This window comes from Homalodisca vitripennis, unplaced genomic scaffold (genome assembly GCF_021130785.1).
Source record: "Homalodisca vitripennis isolate AUS2020 unplaced genomic scaffold, UT_GWSS_2.1 ScUCBcl_872;HRSCAF=3758, whole genome shotgun sequence".
NCBI lineage: Eukaryota > Metazoa > Arthropoda > Insecta > Hemiptera > Cicadellidae > Homalodisca > Homalodisca vitripennis.
The window spans coordinates 13,751-41,371 of record NW_025777001.1 but is presented as its reverse complement, the minus strand read 5'-3'; the positions used below and the strand labels follow the sequence as shown (position 1 = coordinate 41,371).

The 27,621-nt window shown below is 39.8% G+C and overlaps 1 protein-coding gene across 1 annotated transcript; it reads left to right on the top strand.

The window, feature by feature from the left end:
• The first annotated feature begins 11,114 nt into the window (after positions 1–11,114).
• LOC124371053 lies at positions 11,115–12,697 on the top strand. The gene is made up of 3 exons (XM_046829365.1): positions 11,115–11,474; positions 11,558–12,212; positions 12,293–12,697. Exons 2-3 carry the CDS (start codon positions 11,952–11,954, stop codon positions 12,695–12,697), a joined length of 666 nt encoding a protein of 221 aa, XP_046685321.1. The 5' UTR covers positions 11,115–11,474; positions 11,558–11,951.
• Positions 12,698–27,621: the final 14,924 nt, after the last annotated feature.

Here is a 27,621-nt window from a genome sequence, read left to right as displayed (position 1 = left end):
ACATACCTAAACAGCTTATCAGGGACAATGCCAACTTTATAATACTGTTCAAACAAGACGACATAAACCTGCGTTACGCCTATAGCGATCACGTAAATACCGACATGGACCTGGAAAAATTCAAGCAGTTGTGCAGTATGGCTTGGAAGGACAGACACGGGTTTATAGTCATAAGCAAGGACGATGACATTGATAATGGAAGGTACCGCGTAGGTCTCGACAGTTTTGTTCAAGATCTATAATGGTTAGGATCTACACTTATAACGACATTAGAGGGTTCTCGAACCAGAGACTCCACAAGGTCAATTCAAATCTGTGTACATGGTACTACCCAGACAAGAAAAAATTTTGCGGTAATTACTGTAGCAGACGACCACCACACGGCTTTCTATTCAATAGAAGGTGTTGGAGACACAAACGCCAAGGACAGTACAGTGCAACCATTCCTCCTGTAATTCTGCTAATGATCTCGTCCAGCGAACGCTTTTATAACCGCGATATCTGGATAGAATTTTTGAAAAAGAGCCAAGAGAAAGGTGTACCATTTGAACTAGTTGTGTATCACGAAGACATGTTAAAGTGTACTGTGCGGGAATCACAGAACTTCTTGTCCAGATTCAGACCATTTCCAGATCAATTCGGAAAGCTTGTACCGCTGAGAAACGCGCACGGTGGTATACACTTTGCCCAAGTCTGTATAAAAATGTTAGAGTACGGTTGTAAAATCCCACACGCCTCACGTTGTATCATTCTCACGGAGCGAACTATACCTATTAGGAAACCTGTTACAATCTACAGACACGTACTGGCATCAAAGTGTTACAGTGACATCAGCTACAACGTAGCGTACGGCCCGGTCCCTGACGGACTGCCGAGAGGCGAGAGGAACAAAGTGTTTGCAGGCGTAAACAATCTGTGTCAGAGTCTCTTTACATCCGAATTTCTCAAGGCGGCTCTACCAACGGTGCCCATGTATTGCGACAGATTCGGAATAAGTCTGCGGGACGGGGTGTATAGCATTACAGACCGTAAGCAGTTTGAGGCGTGGAGGCGGTTCACAGGAGCCAATCCGAGTGAGTTCTGGCTACTCAACTCTTACCTAATTCACATACACGGTACAGTGAGAAACCCCATCGCACAGTTAAAAGGGTTTATGGATAAGACTGTAGAGAACGACAAGTATACAGTGGCCGAGATCCCCCAGTGGAGGGACGGCTGGAAGAGAACCTTTGTGTTCAGATCACGGGGACGAGTACAGATACCGAGATCGGTATACTTCAAGAAACTGGGTACGGAAGCGTCACTTTGTGAAATCATTCACTTCCTTCGTAAAAACAAAAAAAGGGCAATGTTCTTCAGACAAGTCGAACTACCTTGAAAATTGAGTGTATATAAGTGTTAAACGGACAGATGGTGTCATCATTGATAAAAATGGAGCGGAACGAGAAACAGCTAAAGGCCGAGATATCAAAGTTAAGAACGGCTATTAAACGAAAGTACAAGGAGTTCAAACAAGGAAACCTGTCCTCCGAAGTCCGTCTGGAAAAACAGTACAAACCCCTCCTCTCGGAACTGCGAAAGCAAACCAAGGACCCCGATATTAAAGGGGAACCAAAAGAAGAGCATGACGAGGACGGTATAAAAGACGAACCAACCAAGTTTTCTCCACCCGTAACGTCTTCTCCGACAGTACCAGCTGTACACAATAAAGTGCTGGAAACCACGGTACCCGACGTAAGCACGGCCCTCTCCACGGCCGAAGGTCAGCTGGAGGCCTCACAGTGGGTCAAAGATTCATTCCAGAACGCGTTGACTGTCAAGTACATGAAGGCACTAATGAAGGACATTCCCAGCAATAGAAAGATTGATTCCATATACGGTCCACGCTACGAAAACAGTACACTAATGGTCGGGAACAAACCGTTAACTTTCGATAATGACGGCAGTATAGTCATAGATGACGTACACTACACGCCTACAAAGGGTCTTTATGAATTGCTCTTCAAACGTGCACCACTCAAGGAAGAGTACGACGAAAACGATTTACACGCTTACAGGGATATAATGAAGCGGACACAGGCGCACAAAAGAGGTTACAATTATAAAAGCAACATAAACCGTAACAACTCCACAAAATATGAGCTCGTAATTTCAAAGTTATTCCCCAAAACACACACTGGTAAGGGATTCAAGGACCTGTCACGTCCTGACCCTGTGTACTATGACGACCCGAATGAATTGTGTGAGAGGCTAAGAGTGTTGGTAAGCTCCGCTGAGGCCGGTAATACGGGGCATAAAAACGAGATTATTAACATCGTAGAAGAGCTGAGGGAGCTAAAACTCATAAGCGGTAGTGGTAACGCCAGATACAGAGCTCTGGTATAAATGTATAGACAAAACCCCGTAATGTACAGTTTCGAAATGAGCGTGGACAAGTTTGGTCGCACCGGTAGTGAGGCCGGTAAGAGAGGTCCGCCTGGACAAGGATTCAGTCTCACAGTCGACGGCAACTACGATATCAAAGGCAAACGGTTATGTAACGTGGCCGATGCGCAGCAGAGTCTAGACGTTGTAAACTTGCAGACCTTGAAAAATAATGTGGATAGCGCAGTCCTCAAGACTGTGTCTGACGTTTCGCTTGTATCCAAGAAAAATGTGATGGACGCTAAAGGTAACAGGATTAGCAACATAGGTGATGCTATACTCTGGACCGATGCTCTGACTCTTCGCCGTCTTGCTAGTGAGGTGCCCTATAAGGACACGGACAGCAAATATTACAGGTTTGACAACTACAGATTGCGCATGATAGGTGATCCCGCTGGGGATACAGATGCAGTGACGCTAAAATATCTTAAAACGAACACTCTAAAAAGAAGTAGTGATGGTAACGTCTGGGAATGTGATAACAAAAGACTCGGACAGATGGCTGATCCTCTTCTCGCTGGCGACGGGGTAAACCTGCAGACCTTGGACAAGAAATTAAAAGACACCAAAACAGATATGACCCGGTCTATGCTCAAGACACTAAATGCGAATAAACTCGATGCCAGAAATAATAGACTACCTAACGTAGCTGACCCCACGAACGAAGCGGACGCCGTCAACTTGCGAACGCTAAACAAAAGAACACTAAAGTTCGATACTGAGATAATAGACGCTAAAAAGAGAAGAATAATCAACTTGAGCGATGGTGAGGGACTGGGCGATGCTGTGACTCTGTCACAACTACGTACCCTTACACCTACCAAGAGTATTACAGATTCTACCGTTACATTCGATAATTTCAGACTCTGCATGGTTGGATGGCCAGTCGAGCCTACGGACGCTACGACTAAACGATATGTAGATAGGGCACTATCACTTCTACCTCAGATGAAAGACGGCTACTGGAGTTTTGGACGTATGCGTCTGAGCGAGATAGAAGAGCCTCTATACGAGGGCGAAGCTGTTAATCTGAAATACTTTCAAAAACACGCCATGAACAGAGCGGGGCGAAATTGGAACGCACAAACCGGTAAAGTCACTAATCTGGGAGATCCTACCGAAATGAGTGACGCGGTGTCCATGAATTACCTAGTGAGAGTACTGAGCGAAGTCTATTACGGTATGTACAAACTACTGGCTCCGACGCTGGACGCTATACACTTAACCGATAAAGACGAGTGGATCAGCTTCAACATTGTCAACCCATACTTTAGAGATCCAGTGAGCAGGGTTAGATCGAAACCGTGATGGTTTTATTTATATGTGAGTTGCTGACATTTTTACCGTCAGTTTACTTTAGAACCTGGCGAGATGCGGGTCTTGGTATTTATTCTATGTGTAGCTCCTCTGATTGCTGCTAATAAAACTTTGCTGTACTTGGAGAGATACGGCTATCTCGATACTAATACCTCAGAGCTATCCACAGACATTACACAGGCGATCGTTAGGTTTCAAGAGACGTTCGGCTTGAATGTGACCGGATATGTAAATGAGGAGACGACTAACTTAATGAACCACCCCAGATGCGACAATTCAGACGAGTTAATAGCGTCTTTCACTGCAAACCCAAACTACGGATGGCGGAAAAAAAAAACGATATTACCTGGTTTATGTACGGTAGTAATTATCAGTATGACCAACTATGTCGGGATGCGTTCGCCCTATTCTCAAGACATTCCAACCTGACCTTCCGGCGGGACCCTATAAGTCCCACAATCATTTTAAGTATCACTCCCAGGAAACATCTTTCGTATTATCTACGGAAAAATTGCAGTAGAGTGTTTGATGGTAGGGGTGGTTTAGTGGGTCACGCCTTTCTCCCTATATTGGGGATGAACCAGACAGATGTTCATATGGACGGTGAAGAAGATTGGGATTATACAATGGATCTACCTGCGCCCGGAAAAGTTTCCTTCTTTTTGGTTCTATTACACGAAATTGGACACGCTCTAGGCTTGCAACATTCATCACTTTCGTCGTCTATAATGTATCCTTTTTATTTTGTACCACATGGTATTTCAAATCTTTACCAATATGATTTAGACAGAGATGATCAAATGGAAATACAGTATATTTACGGACCACCGACCCCCTCCACCTCAACATCCACTACAACATCTACAACACCATCCACAACAACAACATCAACTACGACGACAACATCGGCTACCAATAGACCAATAGAGGTCACGCCTACGCCTACACCTACAGATTTGGACATTTGTAATTTAAGACACAAACTCAACACGTTCTTAGTAGTGAGAAACAGACTATACGCGTTTTACGGTAAATACGTTTGGATACTAAGCCTGAACGAAGCCCATAGAACGCGTGAAGAGTTTACCAATCCTATGATAATTACAGAGTGGTTGACTTTCTTACCGTCAGACTTTACTAACGTTTCGGCCGTGTACCAGAGACCGAACGGGGACGTAGTCATGATCGTAGACAGAACTCTATACGTTATAGATTACCCGTCACTTAGACTGTCCAATCAAAGACCCATTAGCAGAATCGTACATACCAGAGTTAAGAAAGTCAATGCAGCGTTAAACAGTAATATGGGTAAAACCTACGTCTTCGTCGATGACAAGTTTGTTGTAGAGTTAAACGAATGCACCCTCACAGGCACCATGTTGGGGATGACTTCAAGCGTACTCCCCGGTGTTCCGGGGTCCATAAAGGGAGGTTTCAGATATAAAAACGGTCGTATTTATTTCATAACAGACAGTTACGTGCTGGAGTTTGACGAGTTTACCGGTACTGTCACAAAATCCGAGGCGGACATCTTCGACGTACTGCAGATTACTTGTGTGCGTGAATCGCTACTCAAACAGTTGTATAAAGTGATACGGTATATAAATGGCGAACCACAAACGTAATTCAAACAGAGTGAAACGAGCTGTCAAGCGGGGTAGAGGTATAGTGACCAGCGTACTGAACAACGCACTGCCCGCTGTAGGCACCATAATAAACCGTGCTGTTGACGCGTTACCTGTCGAATTACACCTTCCCGGCGGCTATCAGTACTGTGGGCCAGGTACGAGATTAGGGGTGAGATTGGCAAGGGGTGATAGGGGTATTAACAAACTCGATTCTGCCTGTAAGCTCCACGATATAGCGTACTCGAAATACACGGATTTAGAACACCGGCGAGAGGCCGACAAGGAATTGGCCGAAAGAGCTTGGCAAAGGGTGAAATCGGGAGACGCTAGTGTAGGAGAAAGGGCCGCGGCCTTAGCAGTGACGGCAGCAATGAAAGCTAAAACAGCGTTTGGGGGTGGGAGAAAGAAAAAACCAAAGACAAAGCGAGGGAGGGGTAAACCTAAGGGCAGAGGGCTCTACCTGAAACCGTATCCAAAGAGGGGAGGTGAAGGTGGGGTGAGAAAAAAGAAGAGGTATTGTAAAAAAAAACAACAATCTCGATACCGATAAAACCTCTAACAAACCACGAATTGATCCGTTATGCGAGGCTACTCAATATTCCAAACTTTCGAGGTGTCTACATGAGGGACACACTGCCCAAGACCCCGCGGCAGTACGAGTCGGCCATAGTTAACCTGGACAGTTCCCACGGTGAAGGTACGCACTGGGTCTGTTATAAGAAACTCGGAGACAGAGTGTACTACTTTGACAGCTTTGGAAATCTGAGACCGCCGGTAGAACTCGTATCCTACTTTGGATCAGGGGTGAGCGTACAGTATAACTATGAGCGTAAACAGTCTGAGGACTCAGTAGTCTGCGGTCACTTGTGTTTAAAGTTTCTGGCGCGTAATGTTTTCACTTAACGGAGCTGCTCCGCACGTATCTTGCGAGGTCTTTCCACCAATGGATTTGAGCGATGGAGAGTACGAGATTGGTCTAATTGATCTCTCGACGTACTATACGATACCAAACATTGAAAGAGGTGTGAATGACATGTTCCACTACGGAGTCGACAAAGAAATAGTGATAGACGAGGGGTCGTATGAAATTGAAAACATAGAAGAATATATCAAGTCGCACATTGACGGAAGTGTGACGTTCAGTCTTAAGGCAAACAATAGCACGCTAAGGTCCGAAGTATCGTGCAGTGAAGCGATACATTTTGAAAAGCCGAATTCGGTAGCCTCAGTACTTGGTTTCACCGCTAAGGAACTGGAGCCTCATAAGACCCACATGTCCGACCTCCCCGTCAGTATTATGGCGGTAAACACGATACGTGTCGAGTGCAACATTGCACGCGGTTCCTTTCAAAACGGTATGGAAGGACACGTGTTGCACGAGTTCTACCCCGATGTGGCTCCCGGGTATAAAATAGTTGAGAAACCGAGCACTGTCATCTATTTACCGGTGAACGTCCGCAGGGTGAACAATATAGAGGTCTCTCTCAGAGACCAAAACGGCGATTTAATCAACTTTAGAAACGAACCCGTCTCGTTACGCTTGCACATTAGGAAGCGGCAATGGGTCTAGTATTTAGAGAAGTGTCTGCTCAGGCATTGGCCAGTAAACACCGGAAGACGGTAGTGTTAACATCGCGAAACATTCGGTTTCTAGCGTCACTGGGGTTCAAATATGGCGCTACTGGCAATAGAGTCGGCCGCAGAGTATGATGAAGTTGTTACAGGTTGGGAGTTTCACTCTCATAAGCCTTACGCCTCGTCAACTCTGAAGAACAACGACGAAATCAGAATTCCGATAAGTCAACAGGATATAATTACGGCACCGTTCGAAAGCAGTATACACATCACTGGTAAAGTGAGTGCTAAGAAAGCTGACGGGAGTGAGGCCAGTATCTCACTAATAAACAATGCCATCGCATTTTTATTCGACGATGTAAGGTACGAGATAGGCGGTATAGAGGTTGACAGGACGAAAAATGTAGGTATAACGAGTACTATAAAAGGACTACTCTCCATTAGGGATGAAGAGCAAAAGTGTCTCGTAAACGCGTGCTGGCTCGGTCCCAATACGACAAGTGAGGCCGGTGAATTTACGTATTCGGTGCCTCTGAAACTTTTGATGGGTTTTGCCGAGGATTACAAGAGAATTGTTGCGAATGTTAAGCAAGAGCTTGTTCTCTTGAGGTCAGCTACGGATGTCAACGCCGTTATCTCACCGGACGCGTCAAACCTCGACTTTCAGATTACATCGCTCGAGTGGCGTGTACCACATGTTACAGTGTCAGATAGTTACAAATTAAAATTATTGCGCGTGATTGAGAAAGACACTTTGATTCACCTACCGTTTCGGTCCTGGGAACTTCACGAATATCCTTCACTACCGCAAACGACTCGACAGAGCTGGACAATAAAAACGAGTTCGCAAATTGAAAAGCCTCGGTACGTGGTGCTGGCCTTTCAGACCGGTAGAAAGAACGACCTAAGAAAGGACGCCTCTACTTTTGACCGTTGTGCCCTTACGAATGTTAAACTTTATCTGAATTCACAGTACTACCCTTACGACAATGTCCACGGCGATCTCTGTATATTTTACGACATGTACACACGATTCCAAAGTTCGTACTATCAAAAACCAGGGTCTCCGCTGGTTGACTTTAAAACATTCACGTCTCATGTGCCTCTGTACGTGATTGATTGTTCCAAGCAGAACGATTCGATCAAGTCGGGACCTGTAGATGTTAGGTTGGAATTTGAAGCTAAGGAGAATTTCCCGCCAAACACAGCTGCATACTGTCTCCTACTGCATGACTCCCACATGGCGTACACAGTGCTCACCGGTTCGGTACAACGTATAATGTAGGAGCGGTGGTGGTGGTGGGGGAACTCTTATAAATAGCTGAATTTTGTACGTGTGTCTCATTCTGTGTCATGGAGGAGCTAAACAGTTTTCTAAACGAGCCTGACTCGCTCGATGCGATCCGATACCTAAAATTAAAGACCGAACTACTCTGCAAGGTCGAGGGTATGCGAAGACTCTTTGCTCAATTTAGACCTACAGTTAGAGTACCCAGTGACCCTTATAATTACGACCATTTCAAGGAATGCGTGTGGTCACGACCCGAGGCTACGTCAGGTCCTGACACTTGTGGGTGCTACTATATGGATTCATACATTGGGGGTTCGATTACGATTTTGGATCAGTTAGTTGGTATGTACGACCCGTTTCTTTCGAGATTACGGGCTCTACTTGAACCCTTCCGTGATAACGCAACACAGTATTGTTAGGGTGGGGGTAATTGTATAAATTGAGGGTTCCTGATGCTAGACTTCATTAGCTCAATCATGTCTGACCGGGAGTGGCCTAAACAGTGTACCGTAACTATTCGACTGCTTAAAGATAACGAAACTGTTAGCACTAATAAGTTAGATGTAGAAGAGGGTGAGTCTGATTACGGAGATGATTACCATGTAAGCAAACTCCCAGAGTTTGATGCATTTAGGATCACATTTGAGAGATATGAACCTGTTAGCGAAGGATACAACGAGACTGTTCTTGAGGATTTCGCTAATGTAATATTCAAGAAAGAGGGTTGCTCTGTTGGCCAACTACTCATTAATGTGAAAGAGTGGAATCTGTTCCATTCTAAAATATTTTACGTCAAGGATTTTCCCGCCTTTGACGGTTTCGTGTTGGCGTATCTACAACACACTATTGATGATGGTTTGGAGTATTGCATGTATTGTAGCGATTACACGTACGAGGTCCGTTACAATTAGAAAATTTAAATCTAACCGTATTTCCTAGCCCTCTTATTGGTCAAAATAAGCACGTCGCTGATTGGTCTAAATTGGGTATATAAGGGAGTAGTGTGAGGGGCTACGGTCAGACGGGACCTGGACTTCATTGGGTGCTGGAATTCATTAGCTCTCATCCACTCGGTGACATTCAAAATGGGCGTCGAAGCGTTTGTAACTGTTTACTTTTACAAAAACGGGAAATTATTAAAAAAAGGCCACATTAATTGCTACAAGTTTTCTTCCAATGCCGATATATACGATGTGAAGGACTACGACCAATTTAGGGTTAGGTTTTCCTCAGAATACGATTCAGACTTTGACTCTGACGAAGAGGAGGAGGAGGAGGAAGAGGAGGTAGACGCGGAAACGGAACCCTTACTTCGTTAATTTGCTGCTTTCCATTGGTCGAAATAAGCACGTCGCTGATTGGTCTAAATTGGGTGGTATATAAGGGGTAGTGTGAGGGGTTACGGTCAGACGGGACCATGCAGGCTTCAGTGATGGACGTGGAACCTGCGAAGGTTCCCAGGCGTAAGGAACGCATAAATTCGTTAACGGGTATTTTCCTAAAGTCGGTTTACTTTTTAGGTAGCGATCTATCAAAGTGTGTAATTGTGGGGTTGTTTAAAGACAGAGGCGATTCTCTCGGGGTGCTATTCCATGGTAAGAAGGGGAGCGTTTACTGGTCGCACGATGTATTTAATCAGTTTGCTCCGAATTTCAACTGTATCACTCAGGCTTTGGAGACCTCGCAGAGGTTGAATATCAAGGTGGACAGTGGGGAGGATGTCAGGGTTTCGAACGTCTTTGGTCAAATGCATGCGTATCTCTATGACGGGGAACGTTCTTTAACGCTTAACAAGACCGAGTGGGTTCAGTTCGTTAACAACCTCCCGTCGGTCTACATCGCACTACGGGATCTCTTTTCCATCGAGGTGTCAGCTAAGAGTGTTGTTCGGTGTCTGCTGGCTGGCGAGAAGGAGGAGGAGGACGTGGAGTATAACGACATCCCTAGTCCCGTACTTTGCAGACTGGTCCAGGAAGTTGACCTTTTTAAACGTTGGCCAAATGGAAGCGATAGTGGAGTTTCATGCATTCAAGGATAATGAGAACCGGTTTATTGTGAAGGAGTTTGTTGTGGTCAGTCATCTGTTTCGCTCACACATAGTGTTCAAACCCCCGTACAGCGTAACCGAATTAGATTCAAAAGCGGCTAGAACCGCCCGTTGGTTGGTGCGTCACTTTCATCATATTAATTGGAATGACGGAGGGATCCCTTTTGACGAAGATATCGTCCGCGCTACTGTAATACTGTAATGTAAACCCTTCGCTACTGTATATACTACAGGGTTAGAAAAAGTTCGATTTTTGTCTCGTTTTCACGATAACGTAGTTGATAGGAATATTGTAGATAGTAAGGAGGCTATTGTTTCCGATGCTCAATGTATTTTACCTCAACATAATAGTGACTGTACATATGCTTGTGCTTTAAAAAAGGCTCTAGGGCGGGGTGAGTGAGTGGCAAGCCCCTAAGGCTGGCGTAAAACCTGTAAGTCCTGGGGTTTTCAACTGCTCTTACGGCAGGCCTAAACTCCGTAAGTCCGGGGGCGGTTGTGTGTGTGTGTTTGGATACCTCTATGGCAGGCCTAACCTCCGTAAGTCCAGGGGTACGAGCCTCGCTCTAGTTGCTAAAAAAGAGATGTAAAAAATATACTAAAAAACAAAATGTTCCTTTGCGAGTGTTTTACGGGTTGCATTGAAAGGCTTCTCCGAGTAAAGCGGCTTGTTACACTAGCAAGGATTACAAAAAAATTACAAAAGTTGTAAAATAAAAAAAATATGTTGGGAGGTAGCAAGTTTGTTATGGAGTGGCTACCACCGTAAAGAGCGATGGTTGGGGCTCTTTACACACACGTGGATAGGCCTACTGGGGAAGGAGCCACGTAAAATATCTCCTAACGCGCCGGGACCCTACCCCTTGGGTGGTGTGGAAACTTGGGTCACGTTGCAACAAGGACAAACGCACGTGTGGTGGGGGGTACGCTGCGCTTGCATATAAGCGACTGCTGCGAATGTATCCAGCATTGTGCAATCATGTACAGTTGCAGGCACCTTGTGTTGGCGTTTTCCGTGGGAGTTATGACTGTGTCTACGGCCTTGATAGCGATTCTCTGCAGAGCACGCCTGCCTCCCGGAGTCGGCTACACTCGCTTGATGCTGATACTGGTGGGCCTTCTTGTCGTTGCAGCACCCCTCGTTGCTGGTGACGACGACGGACCGCCTCCGCGGAAAGCCCCTCGATTGGTGGTAATGTTATTATTACTATTATAGAATTAATAATTAGATTCCGTTTTTCCGATTGGGTACAATTTGTTTTTGTTTTTTTGAAGGGCAACGACGATGACCTCCGGCCCGATCCCCACCCCGAGGTCCAGGACTCCCCATTATCGCCTGACCCTGATGACAGTGTGGAGGTACGTGTGCGCTTGTGTTGGTTTTGTGTTTGTATGCGTGTTTGTTTGCGTTACGGGCTGAATTGTTTTTTCTTTCCAGGAGTATGACTCGGATGCCACCGTGGAGAACCTGATACCCGGTGTAAGTACAATTGGCTTCCTTGTTTTGTCCGTCTCGTGTTTTTTGCTATTTTCCTACGGTTTGTTTTTTTTGCAGTCTCCTGACCCATGGGCTTTTGGACCGAGGCCAAGGCAGAGGCCTCTCAATGACACAGCGGTTGAGGACCTTCTGCTGGGACCCTGGGAAGTGTTGGAGGCTGCCATCACGGGTATGCCTCTACCACCGTCTCCATCACCGCCCCGGGCCGCAGCCCGCAGGCTCCCTCTCCAGACGATGCCGCTTCCTCAGCCGCGGCGACTTCCGAGGATAAGTATCGCCCCGGCCCAGGCCCCCTCGACGTCCCGGTCCTCTGGTGGGTCCAATGTAGCGACCGTCGCCCCGACCCTCTCGACGTCCCGGTCCTCTGCTGGGCCCAATGTCGACTCGACCCAACCCTCTACCTCAACGGGTCGAACCGGCGCTTGTAGAAGGGTAAGTGTCCACCGGTAGTAGTGGTAGTAGTAGTAGTAAGTAGTATTAGTAGTAGTGGTGATACCTTACTTGCTTTTCAGCCTCCTACAGCTGCATCAGGAGTAGATGTGGCACGGCAGAGGTTACGGGAACTGGTGCTGGACCATTTCCTTCAAGTATTTGTTTCGCCGGCGCACGCTCCCGTGGCGTGCACTGTGGGGGCGTTGGTTGCGATGTCCACCCTGAGGGCCGAGCTCAGGGATATGCTCTGGCTCGTCGACCATCTTCTCGACGAGACGCCCCGTGACCAGAGTCTCGTGATAGCGTACGCGCTTTGGAGGGAAGTGCGCTCGTCGTTGGAGGGTCTCTGCTCATCGGCATCGGCGAGAGCATGGAGTCGGCGGCCTCGAGGGATCCCTACGACATCGACCCTGAGGAACCGGAACCGTCGCCCCCGGCTAGGCACGTTCGCTGCTGTGTCTGTATGGACAGATTGCCGACGGTAGGGTTGAGGCCTTGTGGACACACTCTGTGCCCACAATGTGCCCATAGGCTCTTACGTTGTCCAATCTGTCGGGTGATCATCCACGGGAGGATGCCAATGTTTTTTTCTTAAAATTTTTAAAATAAACAAGTTTTTTTCTATGTAAGTATTTGATTTTTCCCGCCACTTTTTTTTTGTTCCCGCATTTGAGGGATTTTTCCCCGCGCGTGAGGGATTTTCCCCCACATTTTTCCCGCGTGTGAGGGAATTTTCCCGTCAGCGTGTGGGGAGTGACGTCAGGGGGCGGGGCTTAGCCGCCATCTTGGATCACGTGACCTGCTCTCGACCAATCAGAGCGCGGGGCTATCCTCCGGGTTACTCTACTTATTAAAATCCCAAAAAGTTTTATTATTTTCTTTTATTGAGATATTAGGATCCAGATTGTTAATTTTTGTCAATGATTTTATGTATATTAATTGATTTTTTTTGTCCAGTATGGATGACATTCAGTGAGCATTTTGAGGAATATCAAGCTTTGAAATGCTGGATGGTCTTTATCTGTGATAATTTTATAAATAAGCTTGTCAGTTAGTAACTGCCTTCTACTACTAAGGGGCATTATGTTGGCTTCAGTTTGTAGAGCTATAATAGGAGTAGTTTTAAAAGCTCCCAATGATAATCTAAGTGCTTGGTTTTGTATAGAGTCTATTTTTTTAGTTCTTTTTTACTGACATGTCCGTATAAAAAGGAACCATAATCCAGTTTTGATCTTATTAAAACTTTATAAATCTTGAGTGCAAATTCAGGAGTAGGGCCCTTTGACCCACAAACTATTGCTTTTATTATTCCTATGTCTCTTTGACATTTTAAGCTAATATTGTTAATGTGGTTTTTGAAATCTAACTTACTGTCTAGAACTACACCTAATAGTTTGATGTAGCTTACCACAGGAACCTGCTGATCATCAATGGTTATTTGTCTTTGAATGTTAATGTTCCTTTTTCGTGAAAATATTATTACCTTACTTTTCGATGCGTTGAACATCAAGTGGAGTTTGGTAAAATCGTTGCATACATTCTTGAGTGTCTCCTGTATAATGGATTGAGTTGTCTCAATATGCTTACCTGATGCATATATCATAATATCATCAGCAAACTGCAGAGATTTGACATTATTTGGCATAAGAGAGTTAATGTGTGCTATATATGGAGCAAATAATAAAGGGCTCAACACACTTCCCTGTGGTAATCCTCTATTAGTGTGTCTGGTTATGTTGAACTTAGAACCAACTAATGTTAACTGTCTATTAATTAACCATGAGTTAATATATTTAATTAATTTAGTTGGAACATTGTAAAATTTAAGTTTACCTATTAATTCCGGTACTTGGACTAAGTCATATGCATTGGATAAATCTAAGGAAGTTGTAATAGTTGTTTCTTTGTATGTTAATGATGTATAAATGTCTGCAATAAAGTTTATTAAATAATCGTTACAGCCTCTTCCTTTCCTAAACCCATATTGGGTGTTCGGTAACAGGTTTGATTTTTCTATGAACCATTCTAGTCTATTTTTGACCATAGTATTGAATATTTTTAATATACATGGTAACAATGCTATAGGTCTGTATGAACTTTCTAACAATTTATCTTTTCCTGGTTTTAATAAGGCTATTATTCTAAATTTTTTCCACTTACTTGGTATATCTATGTTCCCGTTCCATATGTTATTATATATATTAAGTATACATAACCGTGCATTCTCTGGTAGGTGACGTAGCATGCTGTGAGATATACCATCTAAACCTGGAGTGGTATCCTTACTTTTACTGTCTATGGCTATATTTAACTCTTTAATGCTATAGTTATTTTCTATAGTTGAGCCTAATATATTGTTACAATAGATGTTAGTTGGAATATTAATCTCACATTTCATCGGCACTTGATCGGGTATTATGTGACACATGAATTTTTCGCATAATTCTTCATCATTTAAGATAGAAGATGATGTGTTAACTGAAAGTTTTGATAGTTAAGTGCGGTCATATTATTTTTAAATCTACTAAATGCTAATCTTCTAAGAGCCACCGCATGAGAGCATGCTTCATTCCACCATTTTTAGGTGTAAATTTTGTACAGTTGTTTGCTAACTTATACCTTGGTATTGATTTATCAGCTGCTAGAATAATAATGTTGTGTATCTTTTCCCACTGTTCCTCCAATGGTAAATCAGGCAGATTATTGATATATTTGTGAATAGTTTTAGTAAATAGTGACCAATCTGCTTTCTTGAAGTTCCATGTAGGCCTGTTACTTCTATTGTTAATCTTATATCATTAGTGTTATAATTCTGTGATAAACAATTAGTCTTAAATTGCATGTAGATTGGTAGGTGGTTACTGCCTAATGTGTCATTACCAACCTCTCATTTCTCCAGTAGAGTGTGTAGACTGGGCGTGGCAAAGGTAAGATCTAGGGTCGATGCTTGGTGATACAGGGAAGGTAAGGTCGTACATTTTTTGTTATTCAATAATATAAATTGAGAATCATTATATTCTTTAAATATTATATTACCTCTATGATCCGCCTTGCTAGAATCCAAAAGGGATGGTGAGCATTAAAATCACCACATAACAGAGTATAGCCTTGGTCTTTGCTAAATAATTTATTTCGCCAAAAACTATTTTCTACTTTTTTACCTGTACAATATATATTATAAATGTTGATAGGCCAACTAAAATTAGTTATCTGTATTCCTTGTAGTTGGATTACATTAGTATTATATTCTAAAATAGTATTAAAGGTAATTGATTTATGGATAATAAAAGCGGTTCCACCATAAGTATCAGATCTGTCTAGATGATGTATTTCATAGTTATTATCTAGTAATATATCATTCTGTTTAGCCATGTTTCCTGTATAATGCCTATGTGAATATCTTTAATAGCAAATAAATGCATGATCTCCGGCCATTTAGGTTTTAGAGATCTAGCATTCCATTGCATTATATTTAATTTATTTGTTGACATTTATTGATATATGATTTTGGATCACTTAAGCTAAATTAATCTAAATTTGTACTGTACAAGTTTAAGTTCTTTTAACATTTTTATCTGGTGGTAATGTTTTTTTTTTTGTACCTGTACTTCTGTTTTGATTTGGTTTTATATTATATGCGCACTTTTACAAATATATGAGCAAGATGGCGCCGGTGAGTAAAAATCCAGTGTGTGGAGCTTGCCCTAAAAGAGTTACAAATAGCTCTGGAGGTATTAAGTGTGAGGGAAACTGTGCGAAATGGTTCCATTTTGAATGCGGTGGAAAATCAAAAAGTGAATACTCCTTCTCAAAAGGCGAAAAACCGAATTTTGTGTGTAGTAACTGTGAACAACTACAGGAGCAACGTAACAGTGCAGTGAGTAACCTTATTTCGGAAACTGTTTCTGAAAACTTTCACGTGAATTGTGAATGTTTTGATCACATCAAAATGTTGACAGATCAGATATTTGATCTAACTAAGAATCAACGTGAACTTAGTAATCTGTTAGGTGAAACTAGGGCTGAAAATGCTAAACTTGTTTCTATCTTGAACAGTCATACCGAGGCCATTGGTAACATTTTAATAAATAATTCTAACCATTTAACTTATGCTAGTGTTTTAAGGTCTAGCGCTGATAATTTAAATTCTTTGACTGTGATAAATAAGTTTAATGAGGACAGTAATATTAAAACTGATGGTGCAGTTGGTGAACAAAACTTGACTACGGCAGTGAATAAACTTTCTTTTTTTTCTGTTTATAATAAAGGCTCGGGCATAATCCCATGCAGCCTCGTGGTTCACTGTGTTGTTAAACCTCTGTGGTAATTTAATTGGGAAGAATTAGTTATTATTATTAGTTAGGGTTTAATGTATTGGACATATATGTTTTGTGTACCTACATTGTTTGTGTTTGTTAATAAATAGCGGGATTACTATGGGATTCTATAGATAGATATTCAGGATTTGGGGAGTCTTCCCGCCATGGGTCCTTCAGGCATTCCTAATCCGAAATATGGACCACGGATATAAAGGCCAAAACCAGGATACATATATGTATTGTGTTTTGTTGATTTATTATTAAATGTATTTGTTTATGGTCATGAGGAAGTTATTTATTTCTTTATATACTTTTATGTCTTCTAATTTCATTAAATACGTTAAGTTAATATTAGATATTGATGTTAAATTTTTAATTACCTTAAAGCACCGATCTCTTGCATATTCGTAGGCTGGGCATTGTAAAATTACATGGTCTAGTGTTTCGCGTTGAGCTTGAGTGCAGCTTAGACACAATGGTGTGAAATATTTTTTAATATCATATAGTCTAGCGTTTACCTTGGCATGTCCAAACCTTAATCTAATAATATTTACCATTTCCCTTCTGTTGAAGTCTGCAGTACTATACCATCGATTATGAATAGTCGTTGTCTGAATTTGTTTATACCATTGCGCTTTTTGTGATAGTTGGTACTCCTGTTCATTTTCTGCTGCAGATTTTCTCCGTTGGTAGGCTTTGAAATCATCTGGTGGAATGTAAATATTTGTTATCTTGTTGCCGTTCGTTATTGAGTCTTTGGCTAAGCTATCTACATATTCATTACAATAAATACCTGAGTGTCCCGGGATCCATTGAAATGTTACATTTTTACCACTTTTAATAACTTCATAGATAATACTCACTGGAATGCCTTCTCCTTTATAGCTGTTATAGACTTTATCGAGTGCTTGTATAGCTGCTTGTGAATCAGTAAATATTACTATATCTTGTTGTTCTATTGAGTTAAAGGTTTGTGTTGCTGGTACTTTGGGATTATACCGACCACACCCAGACATGAATCGTTATTTCACATTTCGTTTCTACTGATTACTAGATTAGCGTAGAACAATATTTCGTCAATATAAAACAGGAATTGTCTTATCGCAAACCCCTCCCCATCCTCAGACAGAGGTCAAAGTCGAGCGTCTAGTAGATAACGTGATTGCAGAGTCTCGCCGCCCGTTCAGCTGGTGCATCGCTTTGTTGTACTTCCGTGTTTTACCTCTACATTTCTCCAAACACAAAAATTCAACAAAAACAAACATTTACCAAACTAAACTTTTTATTAAAAAAAAACACTCAAAACTTGTTTTTATTCTTGATCACATTCCGCCACCCAAAATGCGAGTGCCTCCGATCAGCGCGGGCTTCGGCAGCACCTTCGGTGCCGAAGCCCGCGCTGATGTCGACGAAAGAAAAACATCCCTCGAGATAGTACCTATCAGTAAAATATCAAATTCTAGAGGGGCTAATCAGAAATATAAATTGAATTGTAATGGAAAGGCAACGATGTACCGTGCAAATCACGTGATGCCGCGCGGCCTGCCGTAATCAGGATTCTCGAGAAAGATAAGATAACAGCGACAACAATACCGATCGCAATACCTGGAAATGCTTGTAAGTTTGTAATTTTGTAATTGAAGAGTTGTTTTTTCGTTCTATCATGTTTGTTTCTATAAATTTCTATTTTTGTGTTCTTCATACTGGTGTGGTCGGTATAATCCCAAAGTACCGTGTTGCTTTTAAAATAGCAAGTAGTTCAGCTGAGTAACTAGAAACCTGATTTTCTAATGAAAACTTACCTGTGATGTCCAGCTCTGGGACATAGTAAGCTGCACCTGTCCCCAATGTGGATTTTGATCCATCAGTGTAGAAGTGCAAATGTTGTTCATAGTTGGTATTGATTAGTTCCAAAAAGGTTTGTTTGGTAATTGTACTATTGCTTACCTTTTTTGTAGTATGTGGATTATCTATATTGTGCTTAAATTTAATATTGTTGGTCATCATTAATATTGGATTGTTGAAATCCCAAAAGGTTTTGTAACTTTCCTTTTTTAATATATTTAAATCTAAGGAATGAATTTTTGATATAGATTGTATGTACAGTGGCTGATTCGTTTTCTTCCAGTATGACATACAGTCTGTCAACATTTTAAGAAACATTAAATTTCTGTATGCTGGATGATTTTCATGAGTTAAGATTTTATAAATAAATTTATCACATAGAAACTTCCTTCTGTTGCTTAAGGATTGAATACCGGCTTCTGCTTGTAGAGCAATAATTGGTGTTGTTTTAAAAGCACCTAGTGATATTCTTATGGCTTGGTTTTGGATTGAATCTAGTTTTTTTAATTCTTTTCTACATGCATGTCCATAAAGAAATGCCCCATAATCTAATTTTGCTCTTATTAAGCTTTTATATATAATCATTGCAAACTCAGGTGTTGCACCGTTAGTGCCACAAACTACAGACTTTATTATATCAACGTCTTTTTGGCATTTTACAAACAATTTATTAATATGAGTTTTGAAATCTAACTTATTGTCTATAATCATACCTAATAGTTTAATAGAACTTACTACAGGTATTATTTGATTATTAATTCTAATTTGTTTATCAGTGTTAATTTTTTTTTTCGTGTGAATATTATTACCTTACTTTTGGTTGCATTGAATTCCAGATGGAGTTGACTGAAGTTTGATTGTACTGTGCTGAGAGTGTGTTGCATGTTTGTGTAGACTGTCTCGATATGTTTTCCAGAGGAGTATAAAACAATGTCATCTGCAAATTGAAGTGATTTTACATAATTAGGAATATAATCATTAATGTGAGCTATGTACAGTGCGAACAACAAGGGACTTAGAACACTACCTTGCGGTAATCCCTTATTTGTGACCCTAGTTATAGTTGACTTAGAGCTAATTAAAATTAATTGTCTATTGATTAGCCATGAATTAATATGAGAAATAAGCTTCCATGGAATATTATAACACTTCAGCTTTCCTATTAATTCTGGTATGTGTACTGTATCATAAGCATTTGATAAATCTAAAGAGGCAGCAATAGTAGTTTCATTGTAAGTCAGTGCAGTTTGAATTTCTGAAACAAAATTAATTAAATAATCATTACATCCTATTCTTTTCCTAAATCCATATTGGGTATTTGGTAGAATGTTAGAGTTTTCAACAAACCATTCCAGTCTATTTTTAATAATTCTATTAAATAATTTTAGTATGCAGGGTATTAACGATATAGGCCTATATGAAGTCTCCAAATGTTTATTTTTTTCCGGTTTCAAGATAGCTATAATTCTGCTTTGTTTCCACTTACTTGGTAATTCTATACTTCCATTCCATATATTATTGAATATATTTAGGATATATAATCGAGCAATGAGTGGTAAATGTCTTAACATGCTGTAAGATACTCCATCTAAACCAGGTGTTGTATATTTCCTCTTAAAATCTATGGCTACATTTATTTCTTTAATACTAAAATTAGTTTCTATAGGAGAAGCATTTTCATAGAAGGTGTACCTGGGAATAATTATCTCGCTTTCCATGGGAACTGAATCCGGAACTATATGGCACATGAATTTGTCACAAAGATCGTTGTCTTCAATGGTTGAAGAAATTGTATTTGCATTATTATTAGTTTTAAGTTTTTTAATTATTTTCCATGCAAATGAGGAATTATTTTTGTCATTAATTTTTTGACATAAATTTTCCCAACCTTGTTTTTTAGCTATTCTAATTACTTCCCTAGCTTTAATTTGTGCAGCTTGATAATTTTGATAATTGAGAGCAGTCATACAGTTTTTAAATTTACTAAATGCAAGCCTTCTGCTGGCAACAGCTTGAGAGCAAGCTTCATTCCACCATTGTTTTGGTGTAAATTTAGGCCTATTAATTGCTGTATTGTACTTTGGTATTGCTTTGTCTGCTGCTAATTTAATTATACTAAACATTTCATCCCATTGTTTTTCCAATGGGATGTCTGGCAGTTCATTAGTCAATTTTTCCAACAGTCTCTGTATATAGAGACCAATTTGCCTTTTTAAAGTTCCATTTATTATTAGTATTAAAATAACTTGTATGTACATTGAAGTCATTAGATAGGGAATTAATATTAAATTGCATGAATATAGGCAGGTGATTGCTGCCTAACGAATCATTACCTACCTCCCATACGTCTACTAAGGAATGAAGATTGGGTGTGGCGAAGGCCAGATCTATTGTAGATGCTTGGTGGTAAAGGGTTGGTAATGTTGTATGGTTTTTATTATTTAATAGTATGAATTGTGATTCATTATACTCATTGAAAATTATATTACCTCTGTGATTTGCTTTGCTCGAATTCCAATAAGGGTGATGGGCATTAAAATCACCACATAACAAAGTATAACCTTTATCTTGGCTAAATAGTTCGTGCCAAAAACTATTCCTAATCTTATTATTTGTGCAGTAAATATTATAAATGATAATAGGTCTATTGTAATTATTTACCTGTATTGCTTGCATTTGTGTATAGTTATCGTTATATTCTGTAACAACATTATATGAAATTGACTTATGTATAATAAAGGAGGTTCCTCCATACCCATCAGGTCTGTTAAGGTTATGTACAATGTAATTATTATCTAATAGGTTATCATTTTTTTGTAACCAAGATTCTTGGATAATACCTATGTGGATCTCCTTTTTTGTAAATAAATGCATGACCTCAGGCCATTTAGGCTTAAGAGACCTTGCATTCCACTGTACTATGTTAAGTTTATTTGTTACCATTCTTATTAACTAATTTCGTTTGTTGAGATAGGCCTAACTGTTTGTTGCTTGGCGATGTTCCGGGAGTAGATTTTATTTTGATATTTGGTGAATTTATTTTCTGTTGAACTGTTGTACCAGTCTTTAAATAGCTTAGTAAAATTTCATCAACTTGTTTGAGATTGGTAATGTTTGTAGAGTTCAATTTATTTCTGATTTCCTCAATTTTTATTTTTAGGAGTGATGTGAGGTGGGACTTATCTTGAACACTAAGTTTATCATCCTGAACTGGTTTGGTAGGCGAATTGGTTTTATCAACAATAGGCCTACTTATTTCTTTAGGTTTATTTAAAATACTATTTCTTATGGGCCTACGATAGCTAGTTCTACTAACCTTAAATTGTGACGAAAACGGTTGCTGGGGGGATGAACTTGGTTCTGAGACTGCAAGCAGTGGTGTATACCTATTACTTACATTTAATTGACTGATAGGTGTTGATGCCTGTGAGCTTGGTAGTGTTGGGTAGATTTCATCATCAGTGAAGTCTAATTGGGCGACCTGTGAATAAGATAGGCCTAGTAATCGAGATGGTTTACCTTGTTTTTTATAAGTAATAGGAAAATACTGTGCTGCCACATGATAACCTTCTTTCATGAGACTCATCCGATCTTTAATATTTTTTTGCCTTATATACTCTGGGCAATATTTAGAGTTACTGCTATGTGAATCACCGCAGTGAACACACTTGCGGGGAGCCTGACAAGGATCTGTGTGGAAGGGTCCAGCACAGTCCCTACATATTCTAGGTTTATTACAAGGTGAGTTAGCTACGTGTCCATAGGCAAAACAACGATAACATTGTTTCACTCTAATCATATAGGGGTCTACCTTCATACGAACATAATTAAGGTACACAAAATCTGGTAATTTTTCAGACTCGAAGGTTATTTTAACAAAATGAGTGTTAGTGAGTTGGTCATTACCATTCACTCTACGTCTGATTCTTTCAGCCTGAATGATTGGGTATATTGACGATGCCTCAGATAAAATTTCTAATTCACTTACCTCGGGCTCTGCATAGACTACACCGAGAGTGTGTACTCTAATTGAGGGTACAAATGCATTAAATTCTAACAGATGTGGTGAATTTACTAAATTATTGGCTGCTATATAGTTTTTACAAATAACAGATATATTCTTACCAGCTCGTGTAATGTGGTCAATGTCCATATGATGTTTTTTAAGTATTTTTCCTACTGTAAATGGGTTTATTTTGTTCTTTTTTTTATCCTGTATGATTACCTCAAAAGGCCCTGAATTTTCAGGTTTATAGAGACGTTGTATGTGAGGCTTTTTAAGTAATGGTGGATTAAAATCATTGGTAGATTGAATTTGTTCTGAACCATCTGTGTCATTATTTTCTTGTACCCTTTTGTTTCCCCTGTTATTTAGATTTAGGTTAGAATAGTCATGATCTGTGGGCAAAATAGTACTTACTGCCTTTTGTATTTCCATGTCGCTCTCGACATGAGCTTCCATAGGCGAGGCTGAACCTGTCGACATGACAGGTCCAGCCTGAACAGGCTCAAAGTTAATAGCTTATATGTTAAGATATTTACAAAATATATAAAGTATTAAATATTTCTAGTTTGAGTTAGAGGTCAGTGTGATGTTAGACAAACAGTTATACACAAAGTAGTTACCACTACCAGAGTAATTGATCTGGACGTATGCACAGAGGTTTAACCTAAAATTACAAGTGAACGATCTGAGCACTTCAACAACCAGAGCGGGAATGGAATAAACTTGATTTCTTGTCTGCTAGGAAAATCAGAGAATATAATCCAATGCTACCACCTGCTCCAGTAAGTAAAAAAATAACTTCTGGAAATGTCAAACACAAATTTATCAAGTCGGCAGTGGTTGGCACTGCCTGTGAATCCGGAGTGCAGCAGGCTGGGCTACATGGAAACAACTCGATGCTCAACCCAGTATCGGTTAATTCTACAGTATTGAGTTCGGTTTCGGCGGTCTGTGGTGTTGAGGAACCATCTGATTGTGATACAAGGGAGCCTGAAAACGAATCGTCTGAGCCAAGAAGGGATAATACAAATAACCTATTTGTAGAGGTTAATTACAAAAAACGTAAAATGCCGGGAGAGAGTAGGCCTGGGACGGGTAAAAGATGTATGTTTTTGACTGGTAGTGCTGCTGTTAACAGTGATATTGTTGAAAAAAAAACAGACATATTTTCGTGTCAAGACTTTCTAAAGATATGGAGTGTGAGGATCTAAGGCAATACTTGCAAGACTGTTCTGATAGTGGTAATTTTGAAGTAACAAAATTAAAAACCAGGTACCCTGGCTACAGTTCTTTTAAAATCGGGATTCCTCTGACACTCTGGGACAAGGTTTATGACCCGGACTTTTGGCCAATGGGAACATATGTGAGTCGATTTAGGTACCCACGTAAAAGTGCTTCAGTACCTTCTTTTTTGGATCCCAGTCAAGGGGCAAATACAATAAAATAGATCTTTCACTTTTAGGTGATGTTCTGGAGCAAACGCCTAATAACAAATCAATAGTAACTAAACTTTGTGTTGATAGGCCTAACCTGAAAGTTACCTGTGATGTAAATACAATAACTGAGTGTAATTATAATTTTAAATTGGCTTTTTGGAATATTTGTAGTTTAACTAATAAACTCTGTAACATTGAATTATTGAATAACCAACTTAATTCTGATGTCTTGTGCATTGCGGAGCATTGGTTAGCTTCCTCTGAGGTCCAGCATTTGGTAATTCCAGAGTATAGTGTTGCAAGCTATTTTGCAAGGGAACATCACTTGCACGGTGGAGTGCTTATTTGTGTCAAGCAAGGTATCGAGTTCTCCATCTTGGACCAAGTTCTTGGCTACTCGGAGGAGATGACTTGTGAGTTGGCAGCTGTTGTGCTCCCTGTGTTAAAGACGGTTGTTGTTGCGATTTATAGATCTCCTGCTGGTAGTCTAGCCTCTTTTTATGAAAAGTTGCATGATGTTTTTGCTTTTTTATACTGCATCAAAATGAACATTATTGTAGTTGGGGACTTCAATGTAAACTTTATGGCAGACAATGAAGAGACCCATGAACTATTAAACTTAATTGATAGTTTTGGATTGAATGTGACTGTGTCGGATATCACGAGGCCAAATACTAACTCTTGTGGAACTGCGGGTAGCTGCATTGATAACCTACTAACTTCCCTACATCCTGATAGAGGACAATCGTCGGTGCTCCATAATCCTGCTTCTGATCACAACATCATCTTCTTTGTTGCGGATATCGAGACTGATGGATCGACGGGAAGTAGTCTCATATTAAATCACTTAACTAGATCTTTGAGCTTGCCTGGGATATCCTTTTTTGTGCATTATCTTAGCCAAATTAACTGGTTAGATGTATATAGCCTTAATTTAAGTATCAATGTAAAGTTTAAAATGTTTCTTGACCTTTTTTTATGGGCCTTAAATTGTGCTGCTCCAATTAAAAAATTGAAATTAAAAGCTAAAAGTTCATTTACTAGATGGTATCATGATAGTCTTGTTAAACTTAAGTCTGAGCTGGATAGGTTATATTTTATTACTCAAAATACAATTAAGGATAAGAAGGATGTAATGGCAAAATATAGAAGTCTCAAAGCAGTGTACAAACGTGAGATAAACAGAGCTAAACTTTGTCATAATAGTGTAATAGATAGATCCAAAAATAAAAGCAAAGCTGCTTGGGGCATAATAAAAAAGTCAGCCAAAGTCAACAGCAGGCCAGTTTCCAGGTCTCATTTTCTCAGTCCTGACACTTTTAATGATTTTTTGTCTCTTCTGTGGAAGATACTTGTAAAAACATTGGTAATAGTACCTATGATTATTTTTATTATCTTGACAAGTCCTGTAACTCAGAGACTATAAATTTTAACTTTAGTTTTAAGGAAATTAAGGTGGAGGAAACCTATGGAGCTATTCTTAGCCTAAGCAATAGCACATGTTTGGATGTTTTTGGTATCAATGCACATGTACTAAAAGCTGCTGCCGAACATATTTGTGAGGTTTTGACTTACTTGTTTAATGAATGTATTAATAGTGGAACTTATCCTGATATATTTAAGATTAGTAAGGTTATTCCTGTTCATAAGAAAGGTCCTATGGACAAGCATTGCAACTATAGACCTATTTCTATTATTCCAGCTGTGTCGAAGGTCTTTGAGCGGTTGGTACATGGGCAGATTGTGGCTTATTTAGAGTCAAATAAGTTATTCAGTGACTGTCAGTTTGGTTTCCGTTCTAATCGCAGTACCATAAAAGCGGTACAGGCTCTTGTAAGTACTTGTTTTGATGGCCTTGAACAAAACATGTTGTTAATTTTAGAAGTTATGACCTTTCAAAGGCCTTTGATACTGTTGAACATAGTATTCTAGTCAATAAATTGAAATTTTATGATTTTAATCAATTAGTTTTAGATTTTTTAACTCTTATCTGACAAATAGGTCACAATGTGTATATTTAAATGGCTCATATTCAGTAACTAAACCTGTTAACTTTGGAGTGCCGCAAGGCTCAATACTGGGGCCAACATTATTTATTCTTTATATAAATGACCTCCCAGGAAATCTAAATGACAGCTGTGTAAATACTTATCTCTTTGCAGATGACTTGGGGCTATTGGTTAGTACTGAATCAGCCTTGGACAGTGTAAATAAACTTAGCGATAAGAATTCTACTGTCTTGGATTGGTGTTCTGCAAATAAACTTTGCATAAACATTGGAAAAGTTCAAGACCTACCTCTTAATTTGTACAGTAAAAGTAGTGAAAATAGTATTAAGTTTCTTGGAATATATGTTCAGTCGAATCTCAAGTGGCATGATCATATTAACTATATAGCCTCTCGAGTTGCTAAAGGTGTTTTCTTAATTAGGGCATTAAAGGGCACAATTTCAACTGATTATTTATTGTTTGTATACTATGCTTATGTTCATAGCTTTATCACTTATGGAATCACCTTATGGGGCAATACACAGTATGCAACAAAACTTTTTATTCTGTAAAAAAGGGCTGTTAGATTGATTGCTGGTGTATCTAACAGAGATCACTGTAAAGCTTGGTTTGCAAAGTTTAATATTTTAACCCTGCCATCCGTTTATGTGTTAAGTGTTTTGATGTATGTTAAAGATAACTTGAATGACCTTGTTAGCCTTAGTGATAACCATAACTATTTTACGAGAAATAGGAATGATCTGTTACTGATGAAGTGTAAGTACACAAGCACGCAAAGTAGCTTTAGGTATCTGGGAATCAAATTGTACAATGCTTTACCTGAACATATAAAAATATTATCTAGGCCTAGGTTTGAAACCTCCATAAAAAAACATGTTGCTTAAGAAGTGTATATATAGTGTAAATGAATTTTACAATGCTAGTAATAGTATGCTTCTTTAACTAGTTTCACATGTTATAACTTGTTGACGTTGTTATACACTATTGTAGTGTCCTGACAATAAATGATTTGATTTGATTATTATGTATTTTTGGACCAACACTTGTTTTTGTGGCACCGGTACCAAACATAAACGATGTTAAAAATTCATCCATTTGTTTTTTTTGTGTACCTGTAAATTGAGAAATAGTTTGCACTTTGGATCTTGCTTCCTCAATTTTCTTATTTAATAAATGTATTAAATGTTCTTTATCCTGTACAGTAATTTGTGGACGGACCTCTAATTCTGACACTGAAGATGTTTGACGACTGTTGTGTGTTAAGTTTTGTGTAGGAGCCACAATATTAGTAGGCCTATTATTTTTAGTTTTTATATTAAGGTGTCTATATGTATTATTTTTATTTATATTGTGAGAGTGAGTCCTATATAAGCCAACTGAGTTGGATGAAATATTTTTTACACTAAGGTTACTTTCACTACCTTGGCTATTTTGGTCTGGGTAGTATTCATCGCTTAGAGTTGAAAACCTGTTGTTTGTTTCTAGGTTCTTATATGAGGGAAGGTCCGGGAAGTTTGAATCATATGTGCCATTCTGAATAAGAATAGTAATTTAGATTGCGACCTTTATTATTTTTTTTTTTATAAGACATAGGGAAATATTTACTGGCTGTAAAATAATCTTCCTTCATGTTACTCATCCTGTCCTTTATATTTCTTTGGCGGGTATATTCTGGGCATGTTCTAGAGTTACTATTATGTGTTCCTGAACAATGAATACATTTTGCTGGCATATTACATTCATACGAGTGATAGGCTTCCCCACATGTCCTGCATAGCCTATTGTTGTTACAAG